At 42.3% G+C, this 19,475-nt stretch overlaps 1 protein-coding gene across 4 annotated transcripts in view; it reads left to right on the top strand.

Annotated features, from left to right (window-relative positions):
- The window catches only part of mipol1 (mirror-image polydactyly 1), an 84,975-nt gene that overhangs the window by 51,815 nt on the left and 13,685 nt on the right, over positions 1–19,475 (top strand). For all 4 annotated transcript variants that reach the window (XM_046308356.1, XM_046308354.1, XM_046308355.1 and 1 more), the window contains exons 8-12: positions 887–1,016; positions 5,485–5,518; positions 6,068–6,238; positions 11,282–11,389; positions 16,266–16,369. In XM_046308356.1, the coding sequence (XP_046164312.1) occupies positions 887–1,016; positions 5,485–5,518; positions 6,068–6,238; positions 11,282–11,389; positions 16,266–16,369 (547 nt within the window). The remainder of the gene's footprint in view (positions 1–886; positions 1,017–5,484; positions 5,519–6,067; positions 6,239–11,281; positions 11,390–16,265; positions 16,370–19,475) is intronic.

Below are 19,475 nucleotides of genomic sequence, written 5' to 3'. Positions count from 1 at the left end.
CTGAGACGGGAGAAGAATTAGCTATTGATGGATCTCAGGGGCTCTTTCGTAGTGGGATTAACAAAGGGATCTGAAGACAGTGGTAATCCCAAAATCTGCTGGTTTTAAGGCAGCCGGCATACAGCGCAGTAATTTCGGGACCCGGGTCAGGTGTAAGCTGAAGGGAAATCTCTCCCTGCCAGGCTACAGAGTCTGTATCAATAAGAAAAGTTTTCCCTCCATGAGTGGGACAGAAAGTATTACATAAAAGAACTCATGGATGGACTATTTTTCTTTTTGTCTAACTCAGTATGTGCTCTTCATAACTCAAACTCAATTTGGCAACACATTAGACAAGTCATTTCACAGCTCACTCTCACTAAAACCGGTCTAGTTTTCAGACATTAGAAGAACACAATGTTTTTGGCTTGAAAGTGTTTGTTCAACCTTGTTTATCAAATCAAACGTCTTGAGTTAGGGTTAAGGACTGGCCAATCTCTTAACCATTGTGAGATGATGAGTGCTTGCTGATGTTGTGACAATGTCGACCAACTGCCTGACTCTGAGGCGCAGACACTGTGCCTTTATTGCTTGGGGCAACTATATGTCCAGCCTCTGTGGAGATCACCTCAGCAGTTCACTTCCCCACAAAATGAGTTTGACTGGAGTTAATACCTGTGCCACAGTGTTTCAGTGGCAATAACTTTCTTCCACAGGGAGCTTATCGTTGTTATTGAGCAGTAACTGATGGTCAGAAACTAAGAACAATGCTTCCTCTCTCTTTATATCTATCTCTCTTTCTCTTTCCCTCTCTCTCTTTTACTATTTCTCTTTTTTCTATTTCCATTACTACTCTCTCTCTCTCGCTTGCTTTCTCTCTGTCTCTCTCTTTGTCTCTCTCCTTCAGCCCTAGTGGAGGAGATATACCAGGCTCAGAGGGATAGGGACCAGGCAGTGATGGCCCGGTTGCGTCTGGCAAATGAAGAGAGGGATGAGGCCCTGCTCAGGGCCAAGCGACTGCAGCAGGCAGTGGCTGAGTATGTACTAAAGCACCATAACATGGTAAACCACAACACAGTAAACCACAACATGGTAAACCACAACACAGTAAACCACACCACAACATAGTAAACCACAACACACCACAACATGGTAAACCACAACACACCACAACATAGTAAACCACAACATACCACAACATAGTAAACCACAACACATCACAACATAGTAAACCACAACACATCACAACATAGTAAACCACAACACAGTAAACCACAACACATCACAACATAGTAAACCACAACACATCACAACATAGTAAACCACAACACATCACAACATAGTAAACCACAACACATCACAACATAGTAAACCACAAGACACCACAACATAGTAAACCACAAGACACCACAACATAGTAAACCACAACATATCACAACATAGTAAACCACAACACATCACAACATAGTAAACCACAACACATCACAACATAGTAAACCACAACACACCACAACATAGTAAACCACAACACACCACAACATAGTAAACCACAACACACCACAACATAGTAAACCACAACACATCACAACATAGTAAACCACAACACACCACAACATAGTAAACCACAACATATCACAACATAGTAAACCACAACACATCACAACATAGTAAACCACAACACACCACAACATAGTAAACCACAACACACCACAACATAGTAAACCACAACACACCACAACATAGTAAACCACAACACACCACAACATAGTAAACCACAACACACCACAACATAGTAAACCACAACATATCACAACATAGTAAACCACAACACATCACAACATAGTAAACCACAACATATCACAACATAGTAAACCACAACACATCACAACATAGTAAACCACAACACAGTAAACCACAACACATCACAACATAGTAAACCACAACATATCACAACATAGTAAACCACAACACATCACAACATAGTAAACCACAACATATCACAACATAGTAAACCACAACACATCACAACATAGTAAACCACAAGAAACACAACACATCAAACATAGTAAACCACAACACATCACAACATAGTAAACCACAACACATCACAACATAGTAAACCACAACACATCACAACATAGTAAACCACAACACACCACAACATAGTAAACCACAACATAGTAAACCACAACACATCACAACATAGTAAACCACAACATAGTAAACCACAACACATCACAACATAGTAAACCACAACACATCACAACATAGTAAACCACAACATACCACAACATAGTAAACCACAACATACCACAACATAGTAAACCACAACACACCACAACATAGTAAACCACAACACATCACAACATAGTAAACCACAACACATCACAACATAGTAAACCACAACACACCACAACATAGTAAACCACACCACAACATAGTAAACCACAACATATCACAACATAGTAAACTACAACACATCACAACATAGTCAACCACAACATACCACAACATAGTAAACCACAACATAGTAAACCACAACACACCACAACATAGTAAACCACAACACATCACAACATAGTAAACCACAACATAGTAAACCACAACACATCACAACATAGTAAACCACAACACATCACAACACAGTAAACCACAACATAGTAAACCACAACACATCACAACACAGTAAACCACAACACATCACAACACAGTAAACCACAACACATCACAACATAGTAAACCACAACACATCACAACATAGTAAACCACAACATAGTAAACCACAACACATCACAACATAGTAAACCACAACACATCACAACATAGTAAACCACAACACATCACAACATAGTAAACCACAACACATCACAACATAGTAAACCACAACACACCACAACATAGTAAACCACAACACACCACAACATAGTAAACTACAACACATCACAACATAGTAAACCACAACACATCACAACATAGTAAACCACAACACATCACAACATAGTAAACCACAACACACCACAACATAGTAAACTACAACACATCACGGAGCAATTCAGGATTCAATTCCGTGACAATTCAGGAAATAAACAGAAATTCAAATTTCCTAATTTTCTCATCCCTGGCATATTGACCCATTCTGCTTAACTAACTCACCGCTCCCGCCTCTTCTCTGTCACAATCCATTTGAATTCAGTCAATTCAGAGTGTAACTTACATTTCAAGGAACATTTGAATTTCAATTGATTTTCTGAAATGGATAAATGGAAGTGGTGTTGTTGACCCCCAGCCCTACCACACAGGATCACTCTGATCAATTACAGTAAGACACCTATCTCCCTCCCTCTGCTCTCACTGTCCTTCACAACACCAGCAGTACAGAGACAACTTGGGAAATAAATAGGAGAAAGCAGTCTATGAGATAATAGTGAAAAGCATTACATTTGTTCTCTCTCTCTGCTAAACTCTTTGTTATTTCCTCACTTCCCCATTTTCCTCTTCTATGGAAGTGGGGACGGAGGGTTTACTGACAGCTATAATGGGTCAGACTGTTTACTTGCCATTGCTTCGGCGAACTCCGCTTTGTTCTTCAGGCTAGTCGACAAGGTGAATGGTATGGCGGTGCAAAACAAGTGGGCGGGTGTAGAAAAATGCAATATCGACTGGTTTGGGAATATATCGGAGGGGTGTGACATTTCATAAGAGTCCCCTCGCCCTCCGTGCGAGGTTGTCAGTCAAGAGTTGCACTGTATAGGAAATCAATCAAGTCCTTCAGACCAGCAGATCTTTACCAGCCTGTCTGAGAGGGCTAATTAATGTGATCTTTTTGTTTAGTTTAGGTGGTTGTTCGACTGGGGTGGGGTATGTTCTTAAGGTCCAGGACCGTTCAAATTAAAGCTGCATTGTCCACTAGGAACGAATGGAGGCGGGCAGGCAATATTAGCTGGTGCATTTTAGAAGTAATTACATTTCTACTTAAGGGAATATATAACTTTCTGTCGGAAGCAAATCTATATTTAAATAAGCCTGTGTTGGTGTGCTGGTTGGTGTGAGATCCACTTGCATAAATCCCATTGTTGTTGTTTTATATATCCAATGCATTGTTTAAACATTTGTCAAACACATTTTTTTTATCGCAAATCACATTTATTTGATATTGCCTTTTATTGGAATGATTCAAATGATTTAAATTGGCTGGACTTATTGGTTGGCGTGAAGCACTTTCAGCCTAGTATTATGCCAAATAGCCTGGCAATCTAATGAGATGAACAGCGCATTTCATCTCTTCAACGGCATCTCCCAGCCTTCCTCTTAGAAAGAAAAGGTAATTGATAGCCAAGCACAATCCCATTATCTTAGCTGGAATATGGAAAAGCATGTTCTAAACCTTTATTCTCCCAGGCAGGTCAGTGGCAGGCCCAGTATGATTGAGTATGTACCTTTATAATGGGAGGTGATCCGTGTAATGCCTTTGTAAATGAGCTGAAGAATTTTTGTTTTTTTTCCCATGAGAGGAGAGGATCGACTGACTGGCCTCCTGGGGGAAATCATATGGGCACTTTTTAAAGGTGCAATCAGCATTCTGGTCCCAGCATGCGTCCTCCCCGCCACTGTTTCAGTAAAAAAGCTGAGGCCCTTTTCAATTGCAGTGTACTATAAAGGGAATAGGGTGCCTGGGATGCATACAGGGAGAGGTGCCTCGACAGGTAAACGTTTAAACTGGGCTGTAAAGAGCCATGTCCCGTCCTGATTGAAGCCAGAGGAAAGCTGGTGTTATTGATATGCTATATGAGTGTTGTTTTGATTAATACAATTTTGTTGTAAAATCGCTTCAGTCTCAATTTATTTTAAAAAACAAAATCATTTTAACAAGCAATATCATTTTATCGTTGTGTCCCCTTGGTAAACTGGTTTATGTCTGGTTGTTATCTAGAAAAACACTCTGATGAAGGTAGATTGAGACCAAAAAATGTGGTTAAATAAGATCCCTTAAACTTGTTAGAAGCATGAAGATTACCACGACCAGTGTGCTGGAGTTATTCTTCTTTTTGATTGTTAGCAAGAACAATGTACTGAGTGCTTTGAGTTGGTACATAAATCTCCTGGCACACCTCTGTAATTACAGTAGTCGTTTCTCTGTGGTCCTTCCTCTGCTCAATACTGCACACCGACAAATGATTCAACACCTCATCTCAGCACATATGAACAATTGATCCCAGTAGTCATTATTAGCAGTAAACATGAATATACAGGGCATTACTGGATGAATAATGGCTGGGGTCTGCTGGCACTTTTCATATGTTGGGGGGTGTCTTTTGTTCTGATCATCGACTCTGAAAACCTCCGGAACAGAACGCAATTATTGGATGTGAGGAAGATTTGGGAAGTGATCTCATTTCGCCGCACTAAGGAAAGACAACTCTTCTCTTCTCTCTCTCTCTCCCCCCTCTCATTCTGTCCTCTCTCTCTCTGTCTCTCTCTGTCTCTCTCTCTTCCCCCTATGCTCAGCCTGGAGAATATTAACCCTGAGGAAAGCGACGCGGTAAGCCCTCCCCTTAGGAGCTCATGTGGGCTCACTTTTTTTCTCTCACCAGAATGTCCTCAATAAAAAGGTATTGGGGAAACCAAGGACAGCTAAGCACATTTCAACACTATGATATTGTTATTATATTTTGTTAACATCTCCTTAAATAAAACATATGACTATAAATATATTGTTATTATTGGCTTTTATGAAGGCTTGACATTTTTAACATGAATTCAGATATACCCTACATGTGCACACACCTATACACCATGTCTGAGAACTGATATTTGTGCACCTGTAGCATCTGCATATTCATTACATTTTTGTTGTTTTGTATGTTTTTTTATTTTGGTCAGTTGCTGCTGTTGAATTAGGAATGATGTGTGTGTGTGTGTGTGTGTGTGTGTGTGTGTGTGTGTGTGTGTGTGTGTGTGTGTGTGTGTGTGTGTGTGTGTGTGTGTGTGTGTGTGTGTGTGTGTGTGTGTGTGTGTGTGTGTGTGTGTGTGTGTGTGTGTGTGTGTGTGTGTGTGTGTGTGTGTTGCACCTGCTCGTCGTGTGTGTTAGGACCTTGAGGAACTGCTGAACAGGGTGAACAGTGCAGATTCAGCGCTGGGGATTGAGCGGAGCGGGGGGGTGATCGTGGACCGGCTGCAGAAGGTCCGGGAGAGAAGGAGGAAGATTACAGCAGAGGAGATGAATGCTGTTATAGAGGAGAGAGAGACAGCACTGGCCAGGGTGGGTCTGAACGACACCACACACACACACAGTCGTTATAGAGGAGAGAGAGACGGCACTGGCCAGGGTGGGTCTGAACGACACCACACACACACACACAGTCGTTATAGAGGAGAGAGAGACGGCACTGGCCAGGGTGGGTCTGAACAACACTACGCACACACACACACACACACAGTCGTTATAGAGGAGAGAGAGACAGCACTGGCCAGGGTGGGTCTGAACGACACTATGCACACACACACAGTCATTATAGAGGAGAGAGAGACAGCACTGGCCAGGGTGGGTCTGGCCAGGTTATAGAGGAGTCTGAGTCTGAACGACACTACGCACACACACACAGTCGTTATAGAGGAGAGAGAGACAGCACTGGCCAGGGTGGGTCTGAACGACACTGCACACACACACAGTCATTATAGAGGAGAGAGAGACGGCACTGGCCAGGGTGAGTCTGAACGACACTACGCACACACACACAGTCGTTATAGAGGAGAGAGAGACAGCACTGGCCAGGGTGGGTCTGAACGACACTACGCACACACACACAGTCGTTATAGAGGAGAGAGAGACAGCACTGGCCAGGGTGGGTCTGAACGACACTACGAACACACACAGTCATTAAGAGGAGAGAGACATGTTTCAAAAATTAACCACAGTGTCTCTCCTCTGAATAATGAAATAAATTGCTATCTCCAGCACTATTGGCATCTCCCCCATTTTCTCATTTTTAAAATGCCCTTTGATTGGAAGTCTATTTTGCCGATACACACTGACACACATAGGCAAACACCTAACTAGTTCACATGTACACAAGGCAAGAAATCCCCCCCCCCCCCTTAGACAGACGCAGGGGTTGTGTCTGACATTGTCTGTTTTGATTCAGTAAACCCAACTACTTGATTCACATTGGGGGTTATGGTCGTGTAAACTCAAATGTTTGATACATCCATCTTACTTGGATATTTTCAAGGATTTAAAAACAAACAAGCAGCCTGATAAATATTGACATCCAGATATTATACTTCAACATTCAAATTCCCGGTATTTGCTTGGATATCTGGGATGTTGATATATAGACGAGACCTCTCATGTAGTGATTCAGTGTCCTGTTTTACAACTGGGTTTGTTTGAGGAGAGTTATGCAGACAAGCCACCGTTTTGTGCCAATGTGGAAAAACAAGTCCATATATTAAAGCTTCCAATTGGCTCATTCATCCCCCCTCCTCTCCCCTGTAACTATTCCCCAGGTCATTGCTGTAAATGAGAATGTGTTCTCAGTCAACTTACTTGGTAAATAAGGGTTAATAAAATAGGAACCTGTCACAGCCCCACAGTATTACTGTTGACCAAAATATCAATTGGGAAATCCCCAAATTATAATTTCGAGCAGGGGTTCCAAACTTTTTCACTCAGGCCCCCATTGGGAAACTTCCCGCACCCCCCTGTGTGTGCGCTACGTCTATTTCTATAGGCACAAACACTGTTCATGACACACACTGTTCACACCCCTCTTCTTGGCTGAGAGAAAATGTTGTATGTAGACAGTTTACGTATGTTCTGCAATTCGACACATTTTGCCATGTCTTGTGTTCATGTGATATCTGAGTGACTCAAACGTCACAACAAAAAAATTGGCAAAGGAAACAGCAACAAAATTCAAATTTGCCGACATGGGCTAGTTGATCTGGACATTTCTGACAAGTTGTAAATAGCTCTCTACGGTATGCAATGACTAACATGACAAGAGGAACTGATGATGCACTACCCAATTTAGAAATTGCACCTTGTGCGTTCTACTATTCCAACTTCCAAGAGTAAGCTGAAAGCCGGACTTCCTTCAAAAATGTGTCCGTCCATACATCCATCTATCTAGCAAAAATCACCATGTCAGACACTCGCTCCTCTTTAGGAAGGTGTGGTAAGAATGTCAATCATAGCTCAGAGTTTTCAGCAGGACACTACTGTGCAGGGAGTCATACGGTCATGCATTCATCTGGGTGGGTGGTCGCAGACAGGGCTGCGAACTGTTTCTAGCTGGAGTTTGACATTTTTCTCTGTAGCCTGGATTTACCAGGCATATTATGATTGGGATGCTTCCTTTCTGCTTCCCTCCCTGTGGGTGAGCTTCATGGATCTCTGTCCCGTTCAGCCCGACGCCGGGGCATTAAAAGGCAGGCATCAGACGTATGGAGAAGAAAGGCCTCCGCAACTCCACTATGGTTGCGTTCTAAATGGCGCCCTATTTTCCTATATACTGTAGTGCAGTACTTTTGACTAGGGCCCATAGGGCTCTGGTCAAAAGTAGTCTTTGATATAGGGAATCGGGGAGCATTTGGGACTCGCCTATATGTAGACTGAACAGATTCAGCTTCATGGAGGTCACGCTGCTCCGGAGCAACACTTCCGACTGGTCTAAAGCAAGTCTAGTTTCATGTGCCTGTAGACTCTCTCTCTGTGAAGAAGGCATATTGGTTTATAGGGCTGTATGATATGCTGATTCAGTTGAGACAGGATCTCTAATGGGTCCATTTTAGTCAATGGGATGTGTAATAAACAGGTATTTCTAGTAACTTTTCTAGTAATGCCAGGTTAGCTGTATTGGTCCAACTTAGCTACTGTTATACGTTTCAGTCATAAAATTAGAATATGGTTTCAGTATTGGTTCACTGTGTTCTGAGACTCAGTAACAGAAGAACCACAGAACTAGAATGAATAGAACAGGCGTCCCTATTCAAGTCAATGATGGCATAATTGGTGAACTGGCAGCCTCATTCTATTTCTATGAAAAGAACACTCCTGTCCTCCTGCTCAATTTCTCATCGTTCGTTCAGTCTTCTCTCCTCTCTCATCCACCTCTGTTAATTATGTTGTCCCAGGTGTTCAAGCCATTTGATGAGGCTTTTTTTTACAATGCCTAAATCAAAGACTGTATGTGCACTTTGGGGGGACTTCCCTTTGTTCAAAATACAAGCTGGTGCGATCAAGTTTTTCGCTCCAGAGAAGTTCTTCAAAATATGAGAGCCTAAATCTGATTTTCGAAATGTGTTGATTCTCCAGATTTGTACACATTTACAGCAGTGCTCACACCTTTTAAAATCTAGTAACCAACTGACCAATGCAATGACTCAAGTTCATAGTAGTCGGTCAATGAATTTGAGGTTGACTCAAGTTTTGAGGTTGTCAATGAGGGAGATGTCGCCAGTCTTCTTAATGCCTCTGACTTTAACACAAGGCTGAGTGGGAGCAACCAGCTGAGCTCAACCCTAGACTACAACCATATCTCCGCAGAACCCCGGGCTAACATCACATTCACATCTCCTGGAAAGAATATTGCCCCTGCTTTTTGCGGAGGGCAAAAAAAATAATCTTTGGAGCAATTTTAAAAGTAGGTTACAAATGCCTGTTCCTAATCCCTGTGAGGCGGGGATGGTCTCCACACTCTATCCTGAAGGATTTCTGCGTCCCCTGCTGCTCTTCCTATCCCTCTCTTCATCTCGAAGGGATTAGCCCACTGCGACTACCAGAGGGCCGCTACACCCACCAGCCTGCTGGAATATGAAAAGCTGGATAAGTGAAGGGAGGGAGGAGGAACAGGAACCCATCTATTCTGTCCTATACCCCCCCCCCCCCATTCCCTCTTCTTATTTTCTCTCTATAAAGTGAATGCTGCAAAACAAAGGTTATTGATTTGTTAGGTACCTGGCAGTATGGTGACTTTATGCATTAGTGAATATTGTTCCTTGGTGGACTAGTATACATGTTAAAAACTGAGAGCTGACCTTTTGCTATGTTCTGATTTGTCGCCTTTCATTGCCAGATCCACATATTTTCCCAGCGTCGATGATGTGTAATTGAGTGACGAGCCTCTGTTTTGATTGACCGTGTGATGCACGTGTGTTTTCAGGCATTATGCGCCGAACATATGTAACGCTAGGTAATCCGTGTCTGCACCGTCCTCCATGTGTTCCGAAGGAGTGATGTGTTTGGGTGCCGTACTGTAGCCCCAGGAGTGGCCTTCCTAGCCTGCCTGGGAAGAATAGAGAGGTGCGCTCCTTCTCTCTGTGTTCAGATTGAAATACTTTTAGCCCAAAACATCTGTTGCCTGTAAGCCATAACTCACCCTGACACTAAAGAGAAGCTTTGTGTTTTGTCTGGACCAGGGAACTATTATTCCAGACGGCAGAGGAAGAGGATGAGGGACGAGAGCAGCGAGCGGGGCTCCTAGGCTGCGCCCGCCTGCTCTTGTTTGCGGGAGCACTTTGGGGTTTTTTAGGCAGTTGGAAGTCGAAACATTGCGACTTGTCAGGGTGAGAGGGATGGTTTACATTCCTGGTAAGTGTCCTTTAGTCTTAGAATGTGCACATGGAGAAGAACACATATAGGCTGGTATGAAACAACTCTGGCTTACAATAACACTGAGACGTCCCGACTGAGCCGCGGTCTGTGCCACGGTTTGGGTGTTTATACTGTCTGTCTGTCTGTCAGTCTGTCAGTCTGTCAGTGTAGTCTGCAGTGCCTGTGGGGAAAAACAGGGGAACTGCTGACATCAGAGTAGATAACAATCACATAGTATGTAGTAATTCACATTGCGTCTGTTTATGGTATTGAAAAAGATACCTTTTGGTAATTATTTTTAAACACTTTTATGAAAGCCTCATTGTCATCAAAGTATATTGCATGTTATTAAGTCATTAAATAATGTATTTATAAATGCTGAAGAATACAGGTCGACACATACATTTGCGGTATGAATTTATTTTATTTTTTTCAGAAATAGACCAGTGAAAACAAGATGTCTCTGATCTTTTCAAACGGTTGTAACTGGTCGGTTTGGCCTATAAACTCTCCATTTCTCTTTGTCCTTCATGACTCATAAGAAGCTACTCTGCCAAGGAGTAGAAACCGAGAGCTACTGGTGGGAAAGACTGGCTGAAGCATGTATACATTTAGCTCTGCCTGCCTGGCATGCCGAGGCTTTCACTGCCCTGCAATGGGCGAATTCCCTACTAATGTATTTATCTTCCTCTGGCTCTTCTTTCACAGTGCAAGAGGCTGGAGCAGGATCTCCTACAGGCAAGAGAGCAGAGCCAGACTTCAGCAAACAACTTGAGACACCTGACTGCCGAAAACAATCAAGAGCGTTCTCAGAAGGTAAATCAACCCCCCCCCTTCTTTTTGCCCCTCTCGCAGGAGAATCCTTGCAAATTAAGGCTTTGAGCAGCACAGGTTCTCCTTCTCTAGGGTCACGTTCCAAATGGCACCCTTTTCCCTATATAGTGCACTACTTTTGATCAGAGAGCCCTATGGGCCCTGGTCAAAAGTATTGCACTATAAAGGGAATAGGGTGCCATTTGGGCCGAGAACCCTGTGTATGAATACATGGGGCTGTGTACATTACTGTGCCGGGCTCACTGCTGCTGTTTGCCAACAGGTCTTATATGTCCTCCCCACTCCTACTACAGTATGCTGGGGTCTTACTTAGATACCAACCCCTAAAACCAGCCCTGCCCCCACACTCACACGCCACATTTCTATTTAAATTCTCCTCACAGGTAAAATGGTATTGTTTATTCAACCACTCACTGTTTGCTTGTTTTTTGCCCTTATTTGGCTTGGTGATCTAAAGCGATGGAGCTGTTGGTTGGGTGATCCAACCAACAATTTGATGAGGATTTAGAATGACATCAACAAGGGGCTAGGGCCTTAACGTCACACACACCAACACACAAACGTGTCCCCTCCAGTGAGGTACAGGGTAAACACAAGACTATTTGATTTCTTCCATTTATCTGATGAAGCAGAGCCCACTATGCTTAATGCGGAGAGAGTGAGCTGTAAACATGCTCATTAGATAGGGCTAGCTAGGTGAACGGTATCACCTCACCGATGAGCCTGAAGTAGCAAGGTTGCCTGAGAGGTCAGCTGATGGTCCCATTACAAAAAGGATTCTCTGAGAATACAGTAGATTACACTGCTATATGTTTGCAGCCAGGCCTATTCTGACTAGTGCTTGCCTTGCTTGCAGGCTATTGCTCTGTCTGTAGTCATTCACTGCTCTCTCCTCCTTGTCCTTTGGCTGACTAAGCTCTCGAATCACCACCATTTGGAATTGATAGAAAAAGCAATAAGGCACAGAATTACCACATAGCTAGCTCCCTTATTGTTGCCTCTGACCTATTCCAGCAGCTACATTTTATACATTATATTATACATTATTTTATACTTTATTTTATACTTTATATCCTCATAATTAACATTTGCTTTGATGACTACTCTCTCTGGGTGTGATTGCCACATTTTTGAATCCTTATATTTCACTAATAGAATTCATGATCATGAAAATCACGGCAACATTTGTTGGCCAGTATGGTGAAACGGACACACCCGGTGTTTGTTGATGAAAACAATGAACACGTTTGTGACTAGGGAGTATTGTGGTCGTTTTATTTATTTCAGATGACTATGATGAGTTCTTCTGCTTTAACTCAACTATGAGAATCTCCTTCCAGTCTTCTCCTGCTCTTTCTAAAGGCTGCTTGCTGCCAGTATCTGTACTCTTCCTTTATTTCTCACACGGTTTCTCCACTGATGGCTTATTAAGAAATATATTACATTTTGTTATTAATGTAGCACTTGGTTTTTCTATAAATCCCCTTAATTATAGATTGGCTCCTGGGATTACAGAGCAGGGTTTTAATTTCAAATGAAACGGGAACAGCTGTCATAAAATTAGTCAACAGGGGCGGGAACAGATCCACAAAACAATTTTAAAAATCGCAGATCTTTGATTCGTCAATTGACATTTTACTTTAAAGGAACCAGCTGAGAGAAAATTACTTTTAAATTGATTTCAAAATAGAAAGGTCAGTGTCAGAAAGTCTTCTGCTGAAATTCATCTTGACGTGCAGAAAATGTACTCATTTTAGGTCTATTTTTTTCTATAAATGCATGAATGGACTCTCTGTATACTCATAGCCTAAATGGTTTATTTTTTTAAAGAATTAGAGAAACAGGGACAGGGAACATGGCCAACCCAACATTCCCAATTTGTTTACATTTTAAGATCCCCAGACTTGCATTTGATCATGATACCAAATTCTTCCCTAGCATGACTAAGTAATGTCAAGTAGAAGTGTCGTGGAGGAGCAGGCTGAATCTGAGCTGCTAGGGTTAGCTAGACGGAGGAAGCAGTCGTAATGATTAACTGCAATGGCGAGGCGGGGAGAGGAGAGGAGCATTGCAGTGTGATCATTCTGGGCTGTCAGTGCTTGAAAGAAAAGCTGGTGTGCAAACACAGGTGGTTCAGGGCTAGGGCAGCCACTACAACAGACCACTTGAAATGACCTGAGCATTGAGAGCAATGAGAACCCCTCAACCCCGGCCCTCTCCTCTCCACCCCTGCCATTTCAGAGGGCCCTAAAGTCACAGACATCTACTCCGCTCAAGACAAGCCCACACACACACACACTCTCTCACACACACACAGGGCTTTAGGACCCACTTACAGAGCGTCCTTGAGAAGACTGAAGAACTGGTTCTCTCACAGGCACTCCTAGATGAAAACATGATCTGTGTTTTATATACATTTCTATTCACACTGAGGTGGGAATAATACTGTGAAATTGTGAAAATTATGATAATGGCTTTTAGTGTAAGTTTGAAATGTTTGGGATGGGGTTTTGGCCTGCCTGGTGACATCACTGTGTGGTAAATTAGTTCATAGACCAATAAGAAGAGACCAAACCTCTCTACCAATAACAGCTCATTTTTAGTGTTCCCCTCCCCACTCAGACCACTTTGAAACTGTACTAGACAAATTCTTGCTTGAGAAATTGCTCTTTTTGCTTCTTTTTATTTTTAAACAATCACAGTAAGCGACGTAATTGCTACCCAGAAATGATTTGATATTGAGCTAGAAACAGCAGCATTGGACCTTTAAAAAATTTAAATAGGATCTGAAACCTACAGCTTGATACTATTATTTGTTGAAGACAGTATCATGAAAGCACAGTCATCATATACTTGCTCATTAACTAGCCCTCGGTTTAATGTGAATGCAGGTACGTTACTTGTTGCTGCGGTCTAGTATGTCAAGGGCTTAGTTGCCAGGCGTCGTCTCTGGCTGTCGTTATCTCTTTGATTGATGTCCATTAACATTAGCAGGTGATTCAGAGTGGAGGACAGGAGGAGGAAAGGCAGTGCAATTTGACACTAGTTTAAATTATATCATTCTAATTGGCCACTACAGATGAATAAGGTTACGGAGAATGTTGAGAACATAGTCCAGAATCAAATATATATTAGATCTTCTATTTATATCCATCAACAAAGTCCACATCAGTCAATAGTTTGTCGTGTGTCATAACAGATGCAGCCTTCCATAGATTGATCTTCCCAGTTCCCACCGAGTCAGAAATGCCAGCCAGTCCCTGCTGCCAATCTGTTGCACTTTGGCCCCATCCGCCCCACCAGCGGCAGTATGCCCTGCAACCTCCTGTACTGTACCCTCTAAAAGGTCACGCTAGTTATTCTCCTTCACAGGACTGCCTGCCTTCATCATCACAACAGGTTAACCCGCTACTCTGTCAACCTCATTTGGATATTATTCTAATGAATGCTGATATAATACATATGATTAAAAGAAACTGGCTTTGAAGTCGAGCTCTCCTCCCTGTTGGTGAAAAGTACATATTGACTTTAGAGGTTGGCCTCTTTTTGATGTTCTCTTTGACTTGGGAGACCTTGCTGCCAGTAATTAGAAGGATGGTTCTGGAGACCCGAGGGGGAAGCTGCATGTACTTAGTTAAGCCAAAGGTGTTTATAGCAGCAGACCCCAGCCCAGCCCAGTGCTCATATGGTTTTGTCCAAGTCATAAAAGGCTTAAAAAATGAGTTGCATTTTTCCGCCCGACAACATTTTTTTTTTTGTTACTTTTTAACAGTTAGGTACTTTCTAAATATGTCCAATAAGAACACAGATTTCCCTTTTTGCAGTGCCCTACTGAAAATAACCCTGTTGTCCAATTCTCTTCTCCTCACAGATTTAGACAAAGCCCCTCCTAGCTCTCTCCCTCCTCCTCTATCACACAGAAGCTATAGATATTGCAGTCATTTACAGTATGGCCCTGTCTGCCTTGTTTATTTAAACCTCCTCCATTGTTCCCTCCTCTCCCAGCTGTTGAGACCATCAATACATCTGTTTCAACGGCTGCTAATTAGCAGGGTCTTTATTGTGGGCCAGGTTTAACCACAGGGTTGCCCAGGACACATTCACTCACACACACACACTGTTTACCCAGCGTCCCCTGCTCCCACCCACCGCCGCGACCAGTCCCGCCGGCCTCCCTTCCCGGTAGGCCCTCTGAGTAGGTGCTGAGTGGAGAGACAATAGCATGAATGGGATCCCCTCAGAGCATCCTCATTGTGTAGGATGCTCCCCGTGTGCTGCTGGGACTGCTGGCGCTCTACATGCGCTGAATTCAAACGCAGTTAAAAGACATACGCTGCTACGCTGCAGACATGGATAGTTCTCTGTGTGAGAGGAATCAGTGGTCTTACATTTGCAGCTTCGGCCTCAGTACGAAAACTACTGAGAACCCGTAAAGAAGTGATAATTCAGCTGCATTTTAACATGATTTGGTTTTGAGTAAACTACTTTTTCCAGTGTTCAAAAACAGAATGCATAAGATGTTTCTGTGAAAAGTGTGTTAACTTTGTCAAATCAAAATGGTCAAAATGCAGGAGCATTTGTGAATGTCTTCTTTCAGAAAGAGAGCCATTGATGAAAAACATTGATTCAACCACCCGGGCACAATGTCACTTGACTGCTACAAGCTATGTTTGTCAGACTGTGATGGGATGTGTGTGTGTCTGTTCCTTGTGTTTTTACCAGAAGGTGCTGGAGATAGTCATATGTGTTCTACACAAAAGATCAGTGATGTTACAATTAGTAATCATGTTCGATCTATTCATTGCATTTCTATCTGCGTCATTCTGAACAGTCTGTCTGTCCGTCCGTTGTGTTGTAGTGTTACCAGGAGGACGTAGAGGCGGTCCAGAGAGAGAGAGACAGGGCCATGGAGCACATTCAACGGCTGGAGGAAGAAATACAAACACTGCGAACGTACCACAGGTGACACACACACCCACACACACTTCCCCTTTTAAAAATGCTACACCTTCACTATCATCTGCATAGACGATTCAAATATAGGAATCCCTATCTGCATAAGTGAACATTCACAGTTAATAGGAATATATGGTTTGTTGCTGCTCGGGACATTGATATGATTTCTGCTGTGGATATTGGATATTTAAAGGCACAACAGTGAAATATGATAAGCGATATATTAGTCTGCTTCGATGTGACTTAGCAGGATCTTAGTGGGAAGTCATTTGTGTCGTCATATCTATAATATAATGTAATGCTCAATCGTGTATTTTTCCAATAGTACATTTTATGTCAACAAAAAGTATCCCATCATTGATGTAACAATTGTAAAATACTGACCCTAGTAATAAAGTATTATATTCCAGTGTAATTTTGAATCCAATTCTGCACCAATAATACTAGCAGCAGGGAGAGTGTTACACATTCATGGGACCATAGATCCTTTCAATTGTATTTGGCTGAAAGAGTTGGGGGTGTCACACCTCATTTTAACTTCTTAATCAAATACAATTCTGCACAGCAAGACAGATCATCGCTCTCCCACTTATTAAAAATGAGAAGCATGTTCTGAGCCAGCTCTCCCTCCAACGTACTCAAGAAAATCCATATTAAGAGTTAAAACTGGACCTCATATGCAGTGTTTGCTCTGGATTGAGATAGCTAAAATATGTAATTACACTCTAGTTAGACTTATAATATTAATCCGTGGGAACGTCTTTATCAGACGTTTTGGAAAATACAGAAAAATAAGGAAAGGTTGCTTTTTATTTGTCTCAGCTTTAATCCTCCACTGACAGTTTTTGTCATTTGTCACTCAATGGAAGAAATGAACGCGTTCAAAGAAGGATCAAAAAACATGGGACACTTGAACTTCCAGCCGTGTAGATGTCCTTCATTGTGTATTTTCCGTTGGCTCAGAAAGTAGCCGTTCTGGTTTGGTAAACCTGACTCCTGTTCTTAATGTTTCCCATATTCTGATAGTACGTTTTGTGTTTTGTTTTTTTCCTCTGCATCTCATCTGTCACGTGGTTGAGTGTTTGTCTGGCGTTGGTTAACACATTGTGACAGATCTATGGTCCTATTCCCACTACGAGATACGAAGAAGTGTCTGAGGAGCGGGGCGACAAAAGAGAATTCTACTTTCTAATTCTACCACGTTACATCGTTGCCTTAACTTTCGTTGTGGATGGCAACCGAACATTTTGGTTCGAGGCTCAAATTGACTGTAAATATCACTGTAGCCCCTGGCCATTAAGCACAACTATTCAACAATGACAGAAACCTTTCTTCTCAAACATATGACACTATTGAATAATGTAACCAAACCATATTACACTCTTGAATAATGCAACAATTTACATGCATGTATGTGCAGACAATTAAAGGATTTATTTTCTCATCTGTATGCTACAAGACAAAATCACAGAGTTACTATAAGGGCGTGTCTTCATCAAGTAATGTTAGCCTATCACAAATGATATCTTTTTATCAATATCATGCAAATCATTACATATGGTAAAAGCAAATTGCGATTGAAAATGCGGGTATGAGTGAATTCACCACAATAAGCTGTTTTATATGGAAGCCCATACCAGCCACAAAAAAAGAAAATGTTAATGATTTGTAAATGTGCACAATTAGTCTGTGCTTCAGTCTGATCAACTGTAGACTACTAAAACAACCACAGCTCCAGGTAGCTTAGAAACACCTATGCGCTCTGATCACATGGGGGCCAGGGGAAATGTAGCATCATGTTTTTATAGGCCAAGCTACAGTATGTATTTATAGCCTAAAATAGGCCCATTTATTTGTATTCTGAGAAGATGTGAATGTGATCAAATTTGGTTTATATTCACACTTCAGGTGGCTAGGCTACCTCAGCCTTTTTAATCAATATTATTGACTTGAATTAATCAATTAACACAATAGTGGTGACATACTGTATGAGTATATTTTTAATTACAGATGCAAAGGCCTATACGATGCAACCCTGCATAGGCCCATGTAAAACCGTTTTTTACAGCTGATTTATTACTGTTGTACGCTGCAACTTGAGTCCGAAGTTGGCTATCAGGAAAAACTCTGGGCCCCTGGAAAACAATTCCCTCCCCCCACCTCTGAAATCACCACACAATGTTAAAAATTAAGGGGGGGGACTACATTTTACATGTTTTTGGGGATGGGCTTCCATTGTTTTATTTGCCTCAGTGCAGCCGGCAGCTAATGTGACATTTTCAGAATGTCACAGGCTGTTACTACAATTTCAGGCAGGAACTTAATAAAGTTTCAAATATTAGGAAAATGTCTATAGATTTCAGCTGTTTAAAAAAACATTTCTCTGCTATTACCATTTATACTGTAAGAATGTTGGCTCACCGTGACAATTTTGTTCACACTGTCCTGCTCTAAGGGGGCAACTGTCTGGGGTAGTAGGCAAGACGTAGCAAGCACGCAAGTTTACATTGGAGTAATATGTGTAGCCGACGGTATTTTTACCAGAAGTGTAGTAAATGGGAAGAGGCTCTATGAGAACACTCGTAGGATTTTCTGAAGCCCCCCCCCCCACCTCACCCTGGCTTTACTCCTAGGACACTGAGGACGACATTGTTTTCTCCTCTTCTCAGACAATTTGTTTCGTGTGAAAACTAGAGAAAGAAAGCGCGAGATAGAAGAGTGGGTCTTGTACTGGTCCTGTGGTGCTAGACCTTTATGTGGCGAACCAGCCTTCGAAGGCCCAACAAAGCCCAGAAGAGAAGATGGCCCGGCTATGTGTGTCTGTTTGCTCTGAGGATTCACTGGCCCTCTCCATTGTGTCCCCAGGATAACAACACACCCAATCATATGAAAGGGAGGCAGCAGACGTCAAATAAAAATAAAGAAGAAGAGAAGGGGCCAAAACGCTAGCGACCGGCCAGCCTACCCAGTCAAAACACAGACTCACATTATGGGGTTCCATGTTCAGAGAAACCCCTGTTGGTAAAAAGCAAAAATAGGGAGAAATGTACTAGCCGATGGGGGCCAGTTGTTTTAAAGGGTTGACGTTGGAGGTGCTGGGGGCGGTGGGCTG

The sequence above is a fragment of the Oncorhynchus gorbuscha genome, linkage group LG17 (genome assembly GCF_021184085.1).
Source record: "Oncorhynchus gorbuscha isolate QuinsamMale2020 ecotype Even-year linkage group LG17, OgorEven_v1.0, whole genome shotgun sequence".
Classification (NCBI taxonomy): Eukaryota; Metazoa; Chordata; class Actinopteri; order Salmoniformes; family Salmonidae; genus Oncorhynchus; species Oncorhynchus gorbuscha.
This window is presented reverse-complemented; position numbering and strand designations above follow the sequence as displayed.